Source organism: Fukomys damarensis, unplaced genomic scaffold (genome assembly GCF_012274545.1).
Source record: "Fukomys damarensis isolate Sample0158 unplaced genomic scaffold, DMR_v1.0_HiC HiC_scaffold_1, whole genome shotgun sequence".
Taxonomy (NCBI): Eukaryota; Metazoa; Chordata; class Mammalia; order Rodentia; family Bathyergidae; genus Fukomys; species Fukomys damarensis.
This window is the reverse complement of record NW_022900913.1, coordinates 51,524,785-51,542,905: the sequence shown is the minus strand read 5'-3', so window position 1 is coordinate 51,542,905 and position 18,121 is coordinate 51,524,785. Positions and strand designations below refer to the sequence as shown.

Below are 18,121 nucleotides of genomic sequence, written 5' to 3'. Positions count from 1 at the left end.
GAAAAAAAAAAAAAAAATCAGGCACTTACAGAGACGGTGGAGCTGGGTGTGTTTGTCCCATAGCCAGAAGAAGGGAGGGAAGCCAGGGACCAGCGGCGACCATCAGTCCTGTTGAGAAAGGGAGTTTAGCTAAGGCCAACCCTGGAGTATTGTTACATGGGAACCCCAGGGAAATGAATATTTTTTAGTCAAATGAATGACACAAACATAGTCTGTGAGGATGTGGAAATGTTCAGCCAGGATCAGGGTAAACAAACATTATACAGCAGGTTGACTTTTATTTAAAATGAATCAATACATCCAAACAAGTAGAAAGTGAATGGGTTGATCCATAGTATTGATCTCTCACTAATACAGTTTGACAAAATGAATAACAGGGATAATTACAACGGTCAGACTCAGCAGATTCAAATGAATACAAATAGAAAGGGAGTGGGCATTCACATCTGGGCACTGATAACTATGGCCCATAGTCTTTACAAGGGCCTGAATTCCAGCATCGTACCAATGCCTTTGGGGAGGTTCAGTGCCTCTTTAACACATTCCACTTAGGATTTCCAAGGGAACAGTTCCGCTCATCACATTTAGGGAGAGAGGAAGCAATGGCTGGTGAAAACTAAGTGGCAAATAATTTTAGCACTAAGAAAGTGACTGCTCAGAATCTCTGAAGAGTTACTGCCTCTGACATGACCTGGTTTCATAGTGTTGAAGCAGAGCCTCCTGCAGAGTTTTTGAGCACAAAGCCCAGCTCTCGTCATGGACAGTAGGGCAGAAGGAGAAATTTCTTATGCATAATAGAACCTATGGCAAGGAATACAACATCTTCTCCAGTGTTAGAAGCAGAGCTGTCAGGAGCTTGGGAGAGTGTTGCTTTTTATGTTCTAATGATGTGAAGATGGTGGCTCTGAGTTGGACTCTAATCATGAATTAGAATCACTACAAGGATGTATGATGAGTTAATACAATAACAAAGGCAATACTGCTGTTAGGGCAGGGGGATACCACATAGAAGATTACCTGCGATCTCTGGCATTCTAGAGCTAAAGCTTTTTTGGAAATTTTGAATAAGACTGTGCCTTAAAAAAATGGTGCAAACAAATACATGCAAATTTGCCAAGGAGAAAAATAGGAAAAACATACATTATGCAGAACAACACTGTATTTTTACATACAGCGTCATATATATACTGTTTTATAATTTGTGATTATATTAATCAACCAAGGGAGAGACAAAAAGAGACAGAATTTCCCATAGATACATTCACAATACACTGAAGTCAGAGAATTCAATAGCCCTAGATTTGAATTTGAAAAACCACAATTAGATGTTCATGTAAAAAACTGACAGTCTACCCTGACATTCAAAGGAAACTATATTATCATGGGCTACCATGGATGGTACCTCCAATAAATGCAAATGGTCCACAAAGACAAAACAAAGAAAATCAAGTGGACAAATCACGGAACTACTACAATGTTAAGATTTCAGTAGAATTTACCTGTCATTTCTGTGACCATGATTGGAGTACAATTGAATCAAGTAGTTAAAAAAAAAAAAAGAAGCAAAATAAGTTGTTTATATCAGATAAAATGAATTTGGAAAACTAAGTTATATGTAGTTTGAAAGCACTTTAGACAACTTAAAATATTAAAGTTTTAGGAAGGAAATAATTATAATACATTTATAAAGATATCCAACTATCAATTATGGACACAGGTTCACCCTATTTTACTTGCTACCATTCAAAGTCTTTAAAACCCATGCCTTTTAAAAACACTTCCCATTAGAAAAGGTATATTTTAAGTACTTCCAATTTAGAAAAGAAAAGAATATGATTTTAAAAGAGTCATTCAGTCCATTTAATAGCAATTATCAGAAACTAGTCTCTGGAAAGCATGAGGGACACAATTTCCCCTATCATGATTTTGTTTTGTGATTCATTAACTCTCCTTTCCCTCCGGTATCAATGAACACATTTCAGATGGATGAACAATTCCAAGAGGAGACATATTCTTATTAGTTATAAAGCATACATTTACTTAGTCCAGAAAACATACAACTAGAAGGATGTCTAAACATGAATGTGCTTAGTGCTCTGTACAGCTATTGACCAGAAATAATCTGTCTTATAAAGTTTCATAAGTTCTCCATGTCTGTTTACTTAAATGGAGCAAAAGGGCCACAGCATTTTCATTACCATGACAACTGCACATCAGAAGTTACTATATATGCTAAATACAGTACTTATGAGAACACATGCCTACTTTTTCAAAAAAGCTATTTTTTTCCTTGCAGTAGCTACTAATAAAATGTTATCCAAAGACAAAACTACATCCTTACCCAAAGCAACATGGCTTTTTGTTTTGGAAGGAGTCTTTTCCTTGTGGGTGGAAAACTCAGTGTTACATTAAATGAAAAATAAGAAGGGAAAAACATCTGATGGGAACACAGGATACAAAGAAATTGGTAAAGCCACTTCAGCACTACTCACAAAAATTTAGATTAATAAAAAAAAAATGAAATGATAACAATTTGGCAATTTTAACTGTACGAAGAGGAAACAGATTTCCTCATTTGATTGTTGTAGTCATCAGGGGTGATACACTGTATATTTTAAGTAAAGGACAAACAAATTGAACTGTGCAGATATAACAAACTAAAAACTACTCCAGAAAGAATTCTAAAAGATTATAATGGTGCCTTCATTCATGAATTGAATTTTTCCCAACATTCTGCTCACAAAAATTCATTCCACAATTCTGGTTCCAAAATTGCACTTCTGCCACCAGAACTGTGGGAAGAATTAAATTCGTGAACTGAGGCACCACTCTAAAGAGGGGGATGCCTAGTTAGCAGTGCTTAATGAGTTTATGATGGTGTAACCTCAAAGGCAAATCTCTTCTACTAATTTGCCTGTGGAATATATTGAGATTTAACCTGGTAAATGACAATGAGCTGGGCCGGGATTTAGTTCAGTGGTGCAGCCACCTTCCTTGCAAACACAAAGTCCAGAGTTCAATCCCTGGCACCAAAAAAAAAAAAAAAAAAAAAAAAAAAAAAAGGCAGAAAGTGACAACTAGCCAACTAGGAGAGATCTAAAACATTTATTCAAGAGCACTAGATCTCCAATGAAAGTGAAAGCATTTTATAACAAGAAAACCTTGGAAACTTCTGAGACAGGTGCGACATTATTACCTCTACCAGCAGGGGAAGAAAACAGTAAAGTAACTCCACAATCAGATGGACTGTAAATTAGTACAGGCTGAGTTTCCCACTTTCTTGGGACTAGAAGTGCTTCCAATTAGACAAAAAAAATCTAAAATCTGAAATTTTCTTTAGCATCATTTTGCTGCTCATAAAAGTTTTAATAGTGCTCAAAACATTTCAGAATTTGGAACATTCTGGATTTTGAATTTTCTTTATTAGGGATGCTCAATCTGTGTTATAATGAGCAACTTGAAAATGTTTCCTTTCTTCAGATAAAATCTGTGATATTATGATGCTCATTTTTATCCTTTTAAAATTCCGTCTTAAAAATTAACTTAAAACTTTTAGTCTTGAATCTGTATTAAGAACTATGAAAAGCAAGTGTTCCATCATACTTTATGGTCTGTAATCTGACTACTATATTACAGAGAGTGTCTACCGGGAGAATATTGTCATAATGTGAGAACAGATTCATAAGCCTGACCTTTAAATCTTCACCCAAGAATAATTTTAAAGATAGCCCGGTATTTCCTCTCTCAGACTAAATTTACAAAACAATAAACTGTGAGAGTCTCAAAATGGCATTTATGCTTAAAAGCTCAGAAATTCACAGCAAATGGAAAGGAGTAGAGACCCCTGGATAGATTCTCCATGGTTCCTAAATGAAAATCAGCTCTGGAATAGAAGAGAAAGATTCCCAGATGTTAAATACAAAATGTCAATTTGAATTTTTATAATGAACACAAGGTTCTGTTTACTTGACTACAAGTTTAAAAAGATGATCGTTCATGTACTAATCTGAATTAACACTCTTTGAACAGTATGGAGGGAGTTCCAGCTGGATTTCATGCAAAATGAACCAGAGGTCTCCTGTGATAATCTCCTGTCACGCTTTATGGTTTATTTGTCAAAAATTAGCATGCTTGAGGGTTTGTATATTTTTCATAGCACAGAGAAACCATATTCATCTGTCCTTCATCCAGCCACTTAATTATTAGATTCTCTTCATTTTTATAAATCTGGCAAGATTAAGAGACTATGATTTCTGTCATGTTTTAAATGCATGCTGTAATGTGATTTGCATTTTTTTTATTCCTCAAGGTGTTTTCATTTTTAAAAATAGATGTGCTTTAAAGATTATGGCGAGTATTTGTTTATTGATTGTTATGGGTTTTCTCCCCACTTGGAGTAGTAGCACTACTATGAATTAACTGTCTGGACAGGCAGACTTTTTCAGACTAGTTTTCATATATTTTTTACAGTACCCAGTATGAGGAACTGAAAAAATTAAAGTTGGAATTTAGGGAGGGTCCAGGGGAGTATGGATCTTAATGAGGTCTTTGGAGATGATATCCTCATTTCTCTAGTATCTTTCTCACCGTGGGACTACACATAGATGAGAAATGACTAAACTAATGAAAGAACACTCTTTTTGAGGCTTATATTGGAATCTTAATTATACGGAATTCTGAAAAATGCTGTAAGCGTATCTTTCTCTCTGGATTTTGTAACATAAAATATATTGTGTGCTGACAAACAGCAATGAGAATACTTCAGATTTTGCTGATTAATGTCATGGGTAAGAACACGTATTTTTAAAAATGTACCTCTGTGCTTTTGCTAAGTGCTACATTAATCCATTTCAGGACAAAGTTGGGTCTCTGGTGAAAATTTAGCAAAGATCTAGGGCATTCAGACCACAAAGCAAATTTATCCTGAATAAGCAGAGGTCTGACTGAAAGCATATTTCACTTTCTCTGTTTTTCTCGGGTAGAAGAGGACAAGGAATGTATGTCAGAAGATGAGAGGAACAGAGGTAAAGGCAAATGTTTGAATCTGACAGGGTGAAGTACACCGATTCCATACAAAACACAGAGAAATGGCTGAGTGCACACTTCTGCCTTGGCTAAACCACAGTAGAAGACCATCCTTGAAAAGAATGGGTGTTCAGTCATTTTGAGCAACTGTCCTCCACCCAGCCCCTTCTCTCAGTGCCCCAGAGAGAAGACATAGCTCTTTACTCTTTGGTGCGTATTTATAAATATGATAAGGAGAAAACCCAAAATGTTCTACAGGTATGTATTTTTTTTTTCCTGAGGGGGATCACTGAATGGATGGCTTAATGTTCCCAAATACTAGGGCATCTCACAGTTTCTACCTTGTGACCTCAATAAGGTAATTTCTGTAAAAAGTGTTTCAACAACAAATTGCACTGAGACACAGATGAACTGAGCCTCTGTTTTATCAGCTCAGATAATTTAGGAAAAAAAAAATCCATTGAGAAACAGCCACGCATGCACCAGGGAATAGAAGGCATGCACTAGGGATGGGAGAAAAGATGGAAAGCAGCTTTATTGCCCTTACTGGGACCTCCCCGCCTATGGAAGGACCAAGAGATGGACCTATAAATCTAACATTATGCAGAGGTCATTATTAAAACTGTTAAAGCAGGTGTGTTACACCTACATCTTTCGGCCAGAGAAGCTTCTGCAAAGTCCTTGTAACCAGGAGCTCACAAGACAGATGGTGGGAAAAGGGTAAGAAGCAGGACAGGGGCAGGGAAATGGGACATGCTATGTAATACTACTACTCCACTCTCAAGTCCTTACCTCCGTGCAAATGAAAAATGGGCTGAGGCACTGGGGGAGAAATTTCTTGGACTATCTTGAGGGCTATTTCCTGTAGAGAAAAAGGAGAAAATAGTTACAACATGATTTTTTTTTAATTGAATTTACTGGTACTTTTTAGGTATATAGTACAATTACATTCATCATTGGGATCTTGTACCTTTGCATGACAGATCTTGGTTCTTATTTTTTCCCCAAACCCCTGCCCTCCCTTCACCCCCTCCACCCTCCCCTATTGACAAAGACATGATTTTGTTTTTATACCATGAACCACATCTACAATTTTCTCCTTAGTAATAAGTGTCTTTACATTTCTGCAAAATATCCTTGCCCTCACCAGTGTTTTACTTGGACTAGAGATGGGGGGGGGGGCAAATTCCATCACAGCTTTCCATGTGTGCAAGACACATGAATACACACATGTGCCCAGATCACCAACCCATAGTCCTCTGAATCTTTAGTAACTTAAGTATTTCAGCCCTATAGAATAATAAATATATAAATATCTTGGGTATGATGTGTCATGTATGCTAATAATTCGAAGCTTAGGATGGATGGGTAAGTATATGCTTTAATTGGGAGGTGCTTTCTGTTTGGGGGAGACAACCTTAATAAAAAGTCTGAGTTTTCACAAATAAATGTTTATATTACAAAGTACACAATAAGAGGCGATATGGCCAAGTGTGATGGTACATAACTGTAATCCTAGCTACTTGACAGGCTGAAGTAAAAGGATCCCAAGTTTAAGGCCAGTCTGTGCTACATAGTGAGACTGTCTCAAAATAAAATAAAAACATCTGGTGATACAGCTCAGTGCTCCCTGAGTTCAATCCCTGGTGTCTTTCTCATCTGTCTTTCACTCAGTCTGTCTGCCTATCTCACTGTCTCTTTCTCTCTGTCTGTCTCTCTTGCACACATACAGAGATATGTCAAAAATAATCATAAAATACAAGGAAGAAACCAGCCATCTGGACCTATTTCTAAAACAACCCAGATCTATCCTAGCAACTCTGGAGCAGCCAGCAGGATTACCCCTTGTCAATATTTTCCTCAACAGTCTCTGTGCTCCGAAGTGATGGACTGCCTGGCCAGGCATCCTCTAAAAGCCACAGCAACACAAAAACTGGCAGCACGTGTTCCCCAAGTCCTTCGGAGGCAGAGCAGAGTGCTGATTGCTCAAGGAAGGAGGGCAGCTCCTCCGGGGCTTGTTACTTTCTCCATTAGCCCACTCAACCTGCTGCTGATCATTGAGAAAGCTTGGCAGGCAGCTGGCGAGGGCAAGTTCAAGACACTCCAGACCACCCTGCTTCCCTCTGCATGTTTAATTAGATCGGTGGAATTGTCTGAGGACTGTGTGTGGGCCTGTAGCTGGTTTCAGTAAGGAGGTGAGGAAAAGCTGCAAAGCAATCCCGTGCATTCTTGAAAACTGGAAAATAAACAAGGATGATGTGTTTCATCCCTAACAGCAAGCCAGTTGCCACAGTACTGGTTTCTTAGCAAAAGGGACAATTGTAATCAGCTATAAGGAATAGAAGATTTCATTTTACAGTCAATACCTGGCTGTAAAGGTAAACAATTTATTATTATTGTGCAAAAAAAGAATAGACTAACACATTAAGGAGGAGAAGTTTAGTGTTACCTTGAGGACTTCTGGAGTGGCTACATCTCTACTGAAATTTTTCAATTAACTTAAGGTTGCAAATTTTATAGTGATGTCTTCAACAGATGCCATTAACTTTATGACAGAGAGCACAATCAAAGCAATTCAAAGAGGAAGTGCTGAGAAGCCTAGATTCTTTAGAGAGAGAGAATCAACAAATATTCTTCCCCCTGATGCAATGAAATTTATCATGCCTTTGCATCTGGGCTTCCTTAGGCCCCTGAAGAAAAAGATTTTTTTTTTCCTCCAGTAAACAAGGATTCATTTTGTCGATTTATCTGCACTGTTAAATTGCTATTTATACTTCTCAACAGCCTTCATTTGCCACCCCTAACTTGTATGATCAAAATATATGGTGAGCTTACATTTTTAAAAATTGTTATAGTAAAAGACACGTTGCCATTACTCCTTCTCAAAATACACCCCCTCCCCAACCTGGCACCTGGTTTCAAACACACTCATCCACCCTTCTTTCTGAAGCAGTTCAAGAAGTTCTGTGTCATGAACATCTTTATGAGCTATGATTTAAAAAAAATGCAGTGAATGCTGCTGCCAAGTGTTATTCGATGGAAAAGCAGGCTTGTTAAAAACAGCACAGTATGTCTTTATCCACCTTATTCACCAGACCTGCCGCGTGAGACTTCTGACTCTTCCCCAAAGTCAAAATGACTATGAAAAGTAAGAATTTGCAATTGATTCAGGACATCCTGGCTCACATAACTGTGCAGCTAAAGACAAGAAAGAGGACTTCCAGAGCTGCTTCAGAAGCGACAAGAAGGAAGACTGTTGTGTGTCTGAAGCAAGCTGGAGTATTTTGAGGGGAATAATGGCAATGTTTTCTATTACACTGACTATTATACCCCATATTCCTTTGAAACTCTTGATAATTTTAAGAAGGCTAAAAAATTTGCTTTCTAAAGAGAATATGCTAAAGCCAGGACTATTTGCATGTATTTGGTTTCTTTTTATTTGGGAAAAATGTTCACTTTGTTCACAAACCACATAGCATAAATTACCATTAAATTATTTGGAATAAAAAATATTAATTTGAAGCCACATCTTGAGAAAAAAAATCCCTGTAACTTCACTCATTTAGAATGAAACAATAAAACCAAGAAAACCTGCCCCTAATTCTTAGCTTGTGTTTTTTTGTAAAGAAAATAATGTACCGTATCTGGAAATTCAAGTGATATCTACCAGAAATTTTAGAGGGCTCAGTAAAGATTTTTAAAGATCTGGAGGGAGGGGATAATTGAGGCATTTAACTAGAATTCTTTTCACTTTTAGAGAGTTTAATAAGTTTAACTCAGGATGTAACATTTTCTAATACATGGTAACCCATCACCTTGAAGTTTGTTGGGCAGAGATACAGAAGCGGGTTAATCTAACTGCTCTTAAAAAAATCACGGCTGCCATTAACCATCTCTCATCTTCAGATTTTGCCTTTACATTTTCCCTGGCCTTTTGGGTGTATTAACTGAATATTTTCCTCAGTTTCATTTCATCTACTCCTACACTGCTATAAAACCAAATCCAAATTCCCACATCTTCCACTTTAAGACTATAGAGATGTTTGTATTATCTTAATTGTTCTTTTTTTCATATAGGACTGAAAGGCATAACGTCTTTTGTAGTGCTATCATGGCTGCCTTGAGGTCCTGAATTAATTCAAAATATTTACCTTTCATTTTGACTTTAGAAAAGAGCCAGAAGTCACACAGTACCAGATTCAGCAAATAAGGTGAACAAGGACACACCGTAATGCATTTCTGAGCATGCCTTCTCATTAAATATGGCACTAAACAGCAGCATTCACCACGGTTTTTATCACATCTAGTAGGGATATTCACAAAAAAGCATTTTCAGAACTGCTTCAGAAAGTGGCAAGAATGAATGAATAAAGAATGAATAAGAATATTCAAAATGAGTATGTATATTTTGAGAGGGATTAATAGCAAAATGTCTTTTGGGGGGGTACTGGGGATTGGATTCAGGTCCTTACGCTTCAGAGGCAGGCGGTAGAACTACTGAGCTAAATCCCCAGCCCCAAAACGTCTTTTACTGTTATAACTAGTTTTTGACCACCCCTTGAATACATAACACACACACGATCAGTGTTACTTAAGGACTAGATGTGTTCTGAGATGCATTTCTAGGTAATTTCATAACAGTGCGAACATCACAGAATTCACTTTCACAAATTACAATGGCAGCCATGTCACAAAGCGACATAATGTTAAGGGGCCAGCACCGTATATGTGGTCCATAGATGGTTTGGCAGTGGAACCAACGGACTTGCTGAAAAACAGGGTTAAAAATGAAGGGAAGATGCTCTTATATGGTGCATGATTATATGTATTATTATTAAGGCTCCTAAATGCCATGGGATGTTAGAGAGAATAAGTGAGAGAGAAGTGGGCTAGATCACCCAGGGACAATAGTCTACAGCTCAATTGGAGCATAGTTCAGTAAGATTTCGATGAAAGATGGAACAGAAGGGGTCTTGAAGGAGACTAGGAAACAACTCACACTGAAGGGGAGGACAAGAGTCTCAGCGGGAAAGAATTCAGACTGGTGAAGCCAATGAGCTTGAACTATTGTCTACTGGTTTGAGTACACGAAAGGTATACAAAGGAGCTTCAGGAGAGGAGGAGCTAAGCCAGATCTGGATGTGAACAGAAAGAATACACTGGTGGTCAAACCATGTGCAACTGGTGACAGGTTAGAAACATGTGATGAAAATGAGTGTGGACAAAAAGTGGCTGCCGTCTTCAATGTGGCAGGACTGAGAACAGGCTGACTAATCCACTCATAGGTATTCTTGGGAGAGAAGTGCATCCTGGTGGTAACAGAAGAAAAGAGTAAGCATGATGTAGACGTCAGTGTCATTCAATTTTCCTTAGGGAAAAATTGTGAGATTAACAGATTAGATACGCAGAAGTCAATCTTTGAAGTCTTTGTTCTTATTTGAAATAAAAATTGATTTCTACTTGGTCTCTGAAGATTTAGTGGCACTGTTTTGTTATGCAGTGATCAACACGCTGCTAATTTAGAGCAGCTCAAATGATAAAGCGTGCTATCTCTATTCTGAACTCAGAGATGAGGTCCTGACTGCTTAACATGTGCACAGTGCTTCTCGGGATAAGAGATCATGATAGATTGAAACCAAAGTCCTACACATGACCTTCACTCCTCACAGCACGGCTGTCTGAATTCATCCACCCATCTGCAAAGCAATACCTGAGAGACTCTCAAATGAAAACTGCTGCCAGTTAATTCTCTGCCCATATGTGCAGCACTTGCTTGTAACTCCAATCCTGCTGCTCCAGGGATTTGCTAGCTCCTGGATGTTTGAGTAGTCGGACACTTTATTGACCGCTGGTATCGCAGTTGACGTCTCTGACCTGGTAGAGAAACCCTGAATAGTGGTCAGGCAGTGGGTAGGTAATTAACTCCATGATCCCCGTGGGGCAGCAGCACAGCTCACACACAAGCAGTGTAGCAAAACCATCCTTTACCTAATGGCACTACACGGGGTGCCTCATTTTAGAGGCAGTTATTGTTAAGAAAGTGATTTCCAGATTAATTAAATTGTTTGATTGCCTTGTAATTAGGCTGGAGAAGTCCTGTGTCTTTACCACAGAGAAGCAAGCTGCAAATCCTTTTTAAAAGGCATATGCTCTACCCACTATAGATTATTAATGTGCTTTTAATAGCTGTCTGTTCACAAAATGATAATTTCTGATGCCCTGATTTTCTATCAGGACTAAGGGAATCCAAGAACTAATGATAATTGGCATTTGAAACTCCAGGTGGATCAAAGAGTAAGGCTCTGCTGAATCCTTGTCATTATTTGATGATCTCCTTAAATGAGTTGTGATGTTTCACACAAAAACAATCAGGGGGGTTTTTCTCACTGCTTTGTGGGGGATCCTTGGGAACATGACAATGCTTAAAAATCTTGAGACCAAACCTCAGGGAATCAGATCTAGGATCACCTTGCAAGATGAATGCCAGGAAGTCAAGAGGCTACTAGATCATTGATGCTGGACCTGCTGACTAAACGAGAATTATGAAGGTATCGTCCAAGTCACCAGGGAACTTGGAGTCTGGCCTACTGAACCTGCACCGGTGACCTGTGAAGAGAGTCTGAGCTCTTCTTTTCATTTACACACCTGTCTCAGAAACTGGCTCCTCTCCACATATAATTGGAGGATATTAATTAAACCTGGGCAGGTGGTTAGGCTCTAAGTAGCCAAGGATAATCCTTGACTGGCTGTCAGTGGAAATGTCTCTGGGTAAACTCTGAAGCATTCACAGCTGGCCACTGAGTAAAAGTAGACAAATATGCTTGGGTTTTTAAGCAAAATGAGAATTACATGCAATGAATCAAGACCTTCTTATACTCTGGGTTGTTTGAATCTCTTGGTGGTCCCCATCCCCATCCTTCTACTGCCAGCACCACCACACTCTGCTTCAGCACTTCAGTCAAGTAATATTTATGAATCTTTTACTGCACCGAATGGGATGGCGTGAGAGAGGCTCTTGTAGCTACTCTGTGGACAATGGGTTATAAACAGGCCAGTGTGCAAGCAAGGAGATCAGTTAGAAAGCTACCACTGAAGACGCAGGAGAAAAGCTAATGGTGTGCACAAGGTGACTGCAGATCTCAGGGCCAACAGGATTTGCAGAAAAATGGGACATATGGAATGAAGTAGGAAAGTAAGTAAAGATGGCTTCCAGATTTTAAGACTAAGTAAAGGGTTAGATGGTGGGGTTAACAGAGACGGAGAAGACTGAGGGAAGATGTGGTTGGGAATGTGACAGAAGTAACAGCAAAACCTGAATACCTAGACAGGCTGTAGGGCAGAGATCATCCTCAAATACTTTAAAGTGTATCAAAATGTAATCATTCCGTATTTTATGCAATGATATATAACACAGTTACATGGTTGTAGTTCTCCTATGCTACATTTATATTACCTAAACATTTAAAAATTCTGTTAGTTTTCTTATTCTACTTTAGAACAAATATTTTTCCACCTCCCCTTATTTAGTGCCCAATGAGTATCATGGCCCTGATATGTTTCACACCCTCAAACACATCAGTCGTGGTAGAAAAGGTTTGTAGAGAAGAAAAATTCTATAGTCTTCATATTAAAGTTTGGATAGTAATTTTCTTTTGGCTGTCATCACCATAAATCAAAGTTGAGGGAATATAGTGATACGCATAGTATATTCCATTTCTCTCTTCCTGTCACTAATTTATAACTCTAAATTCTGGTGAAGGATAAACTCTGGTTATACACAGAAAATGTATTTTGAGCTCTCAGTGCCTAAATCTAGCTCCTGTTATATAATAAACTAGACACACATTGATTTCTTCCTAATTCAAGACTTAAGTATTAAGTTCTTTTTATGCACAGAGCTTTGAGCTACCTGCTGGAATAAATAGACTAGAGGCAAGGAGTTAAGAATCTACTGATGGAAGCAGATATCACTATCTCTAGACTCATCTTGCAAAACCAATTCTAGATTCTTTCACAAGTGAAAAGGAAATTTTCCTATATCAAGGAACTTAAATGTATTAAAATTACTTTTTTAAATGCCCCCTAATAATGGTAGCACAGAATATATTCTTTCACAATAGAGTGATAAATGTGCATGTAATGTCTTCCAAGGAATGATGAATGGTATCACAGAGTGCGAAACATGCAGGGAATAGAAGGGAGATCTACTAGAAGGTCAGTTTCTGTGTCGTGAGAATTACAGATGTCTCCTGTCGCCATCCCATGAAGCCATTCCTCTGCAATTTGTGTACTGTATTTGAAATGTGGTGGCACTGACATGAACTCCTTGGAGATGTGTATAATGGGTTCTTGAGAATGTTGTAGCTTTTCATTGACCCTTCCTTATTACTCCAAATTGATGTCATATCTCAAGGTGATCCCTAGGAAAGACTGGTGAATGTCAGGAGTGATGAAGAAAGTTGATTTTTAGTATTTTCCTTCTGTTTACAGTAATTCATCTTCCCAGCAATACAGAAGATTATTATTTTTATCCTTTGTTTAATGTTGTTGAGTAGCATTTGTAAGGTCAAGGAAGGGGAGGTAAGAACATAGCCACTGTAACAGATACTCCTCAATTTCATGCAATTATATGAAATGTTACTGTAGCTAATTATCCTGCATCTGGATAAGACTGAGTTAAAAATGTAACAATGTATACATGTTATTTTTTTCTATCTTACAGGAAGGGATTTCAATTCCTTAGCATTGTTAGATACAGAGTTTCCCTTTATACCTAGAAGACAGTGAATGTTATCAGGAAATTGATTCTTCCTTCTTTCAATTTCCATGTAATGTCTAGCCGAAATGAAAAATTTAAATAAAATACTACATATCCATAAAAGTTCCTAAATGTAACTTAAAGACATTCTCTATCAGGAACCTCTTCCTTCAGCTCTTCTTAAAAAGTAAATACTAAATTTAAGGTGGCTCTATTTAACAAATATAACTATTCCTTTGGTCTCTGGTATACAGGAATTTTATCTGACAGAAGCAGAACACGTGAGGTTGCTTTCCCTTTTAATTCATCACTTTTTAGTTTTGGATTCCAGAAATCTCTTCAGGCTTAAAAGAACCAACGTCATTCAATACTGCTGCTTTATAATAAAATAATATAAATCAATCTACCCCATCAGAATACTGACTTTTCAGTTCCTATAAACCATACCGTAGATCTTGGAAATCCCCTGGCTCCAAGACTGACTGTCCTCTAATATTTCTCTCATATTCTTCTCTTACATTTCCTTAGATCAATAAATGGTTCTCAACCTGGCTTGTGTATTATAATCAACCAGGAAGTCTGAAAACTGCTAATGTCCAGACCCTATTCATCCCCTTCCAATGATATCATTCTAATAGGCACAGTTGAGAACCACAGCCTCAGAATTTCCTCCTGTACTCTGAACTTGGACTTGCCCTTTAGCACTGTTAACTAAGTCATCTCAAAATTTCCTTTCACTTCCTCAATTCTTTCTGAAACTCAACTTCCCACCTTCCTCATTTCAGATATACTAGATCATTGTCCTTTTATAAATTCACCTCCCCCTGATCTCTAAGTAGTCTCAAAACAGCCATAAGACATGAAATCTCTTTCCCCATCAACCTACACAAATACTATTATACCATGTCACCACCAAGGAACCTCTTGGGTTATCCTAAGGTACACATGGCTGGCCCCCTTTATTCACAAGGGCTTTGTTCCAAGTCCCCCAAGTGGATGTCTGAAGTCACAAATAGTACTAAGCTCTATACATACTATGGTATTTTCCCTATACATCCAGACTTTATGATGGTTCAATTTATACATTAGGCCCAGTAAGAGATTAACAACCATAACTTAGATTTTAGCTGCTTACAAGTAGAGAACTTTTGCTTTTTTGTTTAAAGAAAACAATGTATATGGCTTTTCTTCAACTTATCTGTATTGCCAATAGCACTCCTATCTTGTTTTGAGGCCATTAAGTAAAGTAAGTGCTACCAGAACACAAGCACTGGATTCTGTGCATGGTCGATCTGAAAACCGAGAGGGCTACTATACCTGACAGTGGGATGATTCATACTCTGGGAAGGATGGAACAGGATACTGGGGGATTTCATCACACCATGCAGAACATCAATTTCAAATTTAAAGACTGTTTATGTCTAAAATTTCCATTTAACACTGTACTGCAATTGATCATGGATAACTGAAGCCACAAAAATAAAACCATGGATAGGAAAGAACTACTGTGTGTAGCTCTCACCACAGAAATCCTACTGCTATTCTCTTCTAGATTCACCCATTCATATCTACAAACTTCTCCTCCAATAAATTAGAATCCACCTCAACCCTACATTAAATTGTGTAATTTTCCTTTGTTTCTGGGTTAAGATTAAGAATCTCTTTTAAAGGAAAATATCCATTAACCACAATGCTGTTTATACTTTTATTCCTATTGCAATCTTTTGCTCCAACCAGTTTTCATTATAGTCACTACCTAACAATACATCAATGAATTATTTACTTAAATTTTGTGTATTTCCAACCTTCCATTTAGGCAGAATGCCTATTAGTGGGTCCATGTGATTTTAGAATATTTTAATTTAGTAAGAGTTAAAAATCAAGGAAACAGGTCTGAATTCAACCACTGATTATCAGAAACCCTTCTCTGAACAAAAAACTAAACCTTCAGAAGGTGCATTGTTGAGAATTCTAAATCATTTGACAGCACTTTTCCAGAGTCAATTTAAAGTGGACATACTGCTAGTTCCAGAGTCAGATGGATGATCTGGGACTTCCTTCAAGTGATGTTGGCAGGGACAGTGGCTGAAATGGAATAACAATTCTGGAGACTGTGCTTAAGCCAGAGTTTTGTTTCCTGAGAATACTCAAGGAATTAGAGGTGGCTATTAAGTGTGGGTATCAGGTCAAGTGTGACTATGAGACAGATGGGCATCAATCAAGGCAGGTTGGCCACATTTTTCTGCTAAAATGTAGCAGACTGAAGGATGGATCAGACTATCCCCTGACCTCAGGCTCTCACCCACCGGAACATAATGGGACTTTGCTCACAGTGCTAAGTGTAAATTGCCAAAGTCCTGAATTCTGAAGGAAAATTCATGAATGGGCACACAGGAGCAAACTTCAATGTGAGTCGTGAAGAACAACAGTAGGGAGAACTGTGAAAAGGCAATAGAATAGGCAGAGAGACAGAGTCCCAAAAGTGAACAATGTATTTTACATATTTTAACATTACAAAGCAGCTGTGTGTACAAGGAAAATTCAAATAATTCAAGTAAGTACCATGGTGCCTTGGTTCAGAAACGCAAGTTTCTCCATACTTTTGGTTGTAAACTCAAGTGGGCTGCATGAGAATCCAATCAAATTTCCCCAAAAGGTCAACATTGAACCTAACCACTAAATTTGATTCAGTTCTCATCCAACTTGGTTTGTGACCAGAATCATGGAAAGAATCAAGTTTGTGAACCAGGGTACCACTGGATATGGTAAAGATGAAAAATCTCAACTTAGATTCATTACTTTTTTTTTTTTTTTGGTCATAGTAGTGCTGGAGATTGAACCCAGGGCCTCACGTATGTCCAAACTTTTCTGTGCCAGACTCTCTTCTAGACTTTGGGTACCCATCTGCTACTCTACTATTAGATACTATATCTTTCTTTTTTTGGTACTGGGAATTGAACTCAGGACCTTGTGCTTACAAGGCAGGTGCGGTGCCACTGAGCCAAATCCCTAGCCCTAGATGCTACATCCTTTATATCTACTTGTATAGAAACACACAGGTATGAATTAGCATATATCATGCACATAGAAAATTCCCTCCAAATAATACCATGCCATGTATAATGCTATTTATACAAAATTAAGAACTTGATGTTTTTTTCTCAATCATCTATCAACAATTTCCTGTATCAGCCATTTAAATTCTCATCATTTAGCACCAAATAATACTCTAATATTTAAACATATCATTGGATATTTATACTGATTTTAACGTTTTGGTGAGTTAACAAACAGCTTCTGAATATTTATATGATCATATTCAGAAGCTAAGTTCCTAGAAACAGAATTGTTGGGTATGAGGATAAATACATTTTTCTCGTTGGGCTTTATAGCTAAGTTGCTCTCTAAAAACACTGGGCTCATTTACATTTCCACTAGCAGCATATAGGAAGATCCTTTCAATATGTAATTTTTTTCAGATTTTGATAATTTTCTAGACAGTATCACATTGTATGTCATACATTTCTGTATTTTTCTAGCTGTATAATTAGCAAAATTGTACATATTTAAGGTGTACATGTTTTGTGCTATATGTTATAAAATAACTATAATTAAGCTAATTAACACATCTATCACCTCATGTAACATTTCTTTAGTTTTTTTAACTCTTTGCACATTGAGGGTGGTCTGTCAATACACCACATAATGTTTTTCTCTTTTTGTCTTTAACTTTTCTGTGGAAAATTTTTTATTTTTTTTATTAAACTTAGCAACCATTTTTTTTCATGGCCATGAGGTTGTGTACCTTGTTCGGAAAGACCTTCCTTATTGGTGTATTATTTTCTAAATGCATCTACATTGTCTTCTAGTAATTTCATGTTTTTTTAAAAATTTCTTTTATCATCTATCACCTATCACCTCATGTAACATTTCTTTAGTTTTTTTAACTCTTTGCACATTGAGGGTGGTCTGTCAATACACCACATAATGTTTTTCTCTTTTTGTCTTTAACTTTTCTGTGGAAAACTTTTATTTTTTTATTAAACTTAGCAACCATTTTCTTTCATGGCCATGAGGTTGTGTACCTTGTTCGGAAAGATCTTCCTTATTGGTGTATTATTTTCTAAATGCATCTACATTGTCTTCTAGTAATTTCATGGTTTTTTAAAAATTTCTTTTATTTATAAGAGGTTGTAGTGTAAGGCAACAGCCTAGTTCAGCTCTATTCCAAATGGTTAACCTACTGATTAAAACCTATTTATTGGCTTGAATTATCTGCAGTTGCTAGACACACTTATGGGATGTGAAATAACTGGTTACCATGGATGTGGGGCAGTG

At 37.4% G+C, this 18,121-nt stretch overlaps 1 protein-coding gene across 3 annotated transcripts in view; it reads right to left on the bottom strand.

The window, feature by feature from the left end:
* The window catches only part of Mast4 (microtubule associated serine/threonine kinase family member 4), a 493,834-nt gene that overhangs the window by 71,990 nt on the left and 403,723 nt on the right, over positions 1-18,121 (bottom strand). For 2 of the 3 annotated variants that reach the window (XM_010637279.3, XM_010637283.3), the window contains exons 3-4: positions 5,818-5,887; positions 30-108 (exon numbers count right to left, since the gene is read on the bottom strand). In XM_010637279.3, the coding sequence (XP_010635581.1) occupies positions 30-108; positions 5,818-5,887 (149 nt within the window). Of the gene's footprint in view, positions 1-29; positions 109-1,499; positions 1,509-5,817; positions 5,888-18,121 lie in introns of all 3 variants that reach the window. The other variant, XM_033761224.1, reaches the window with a different exon arrangement.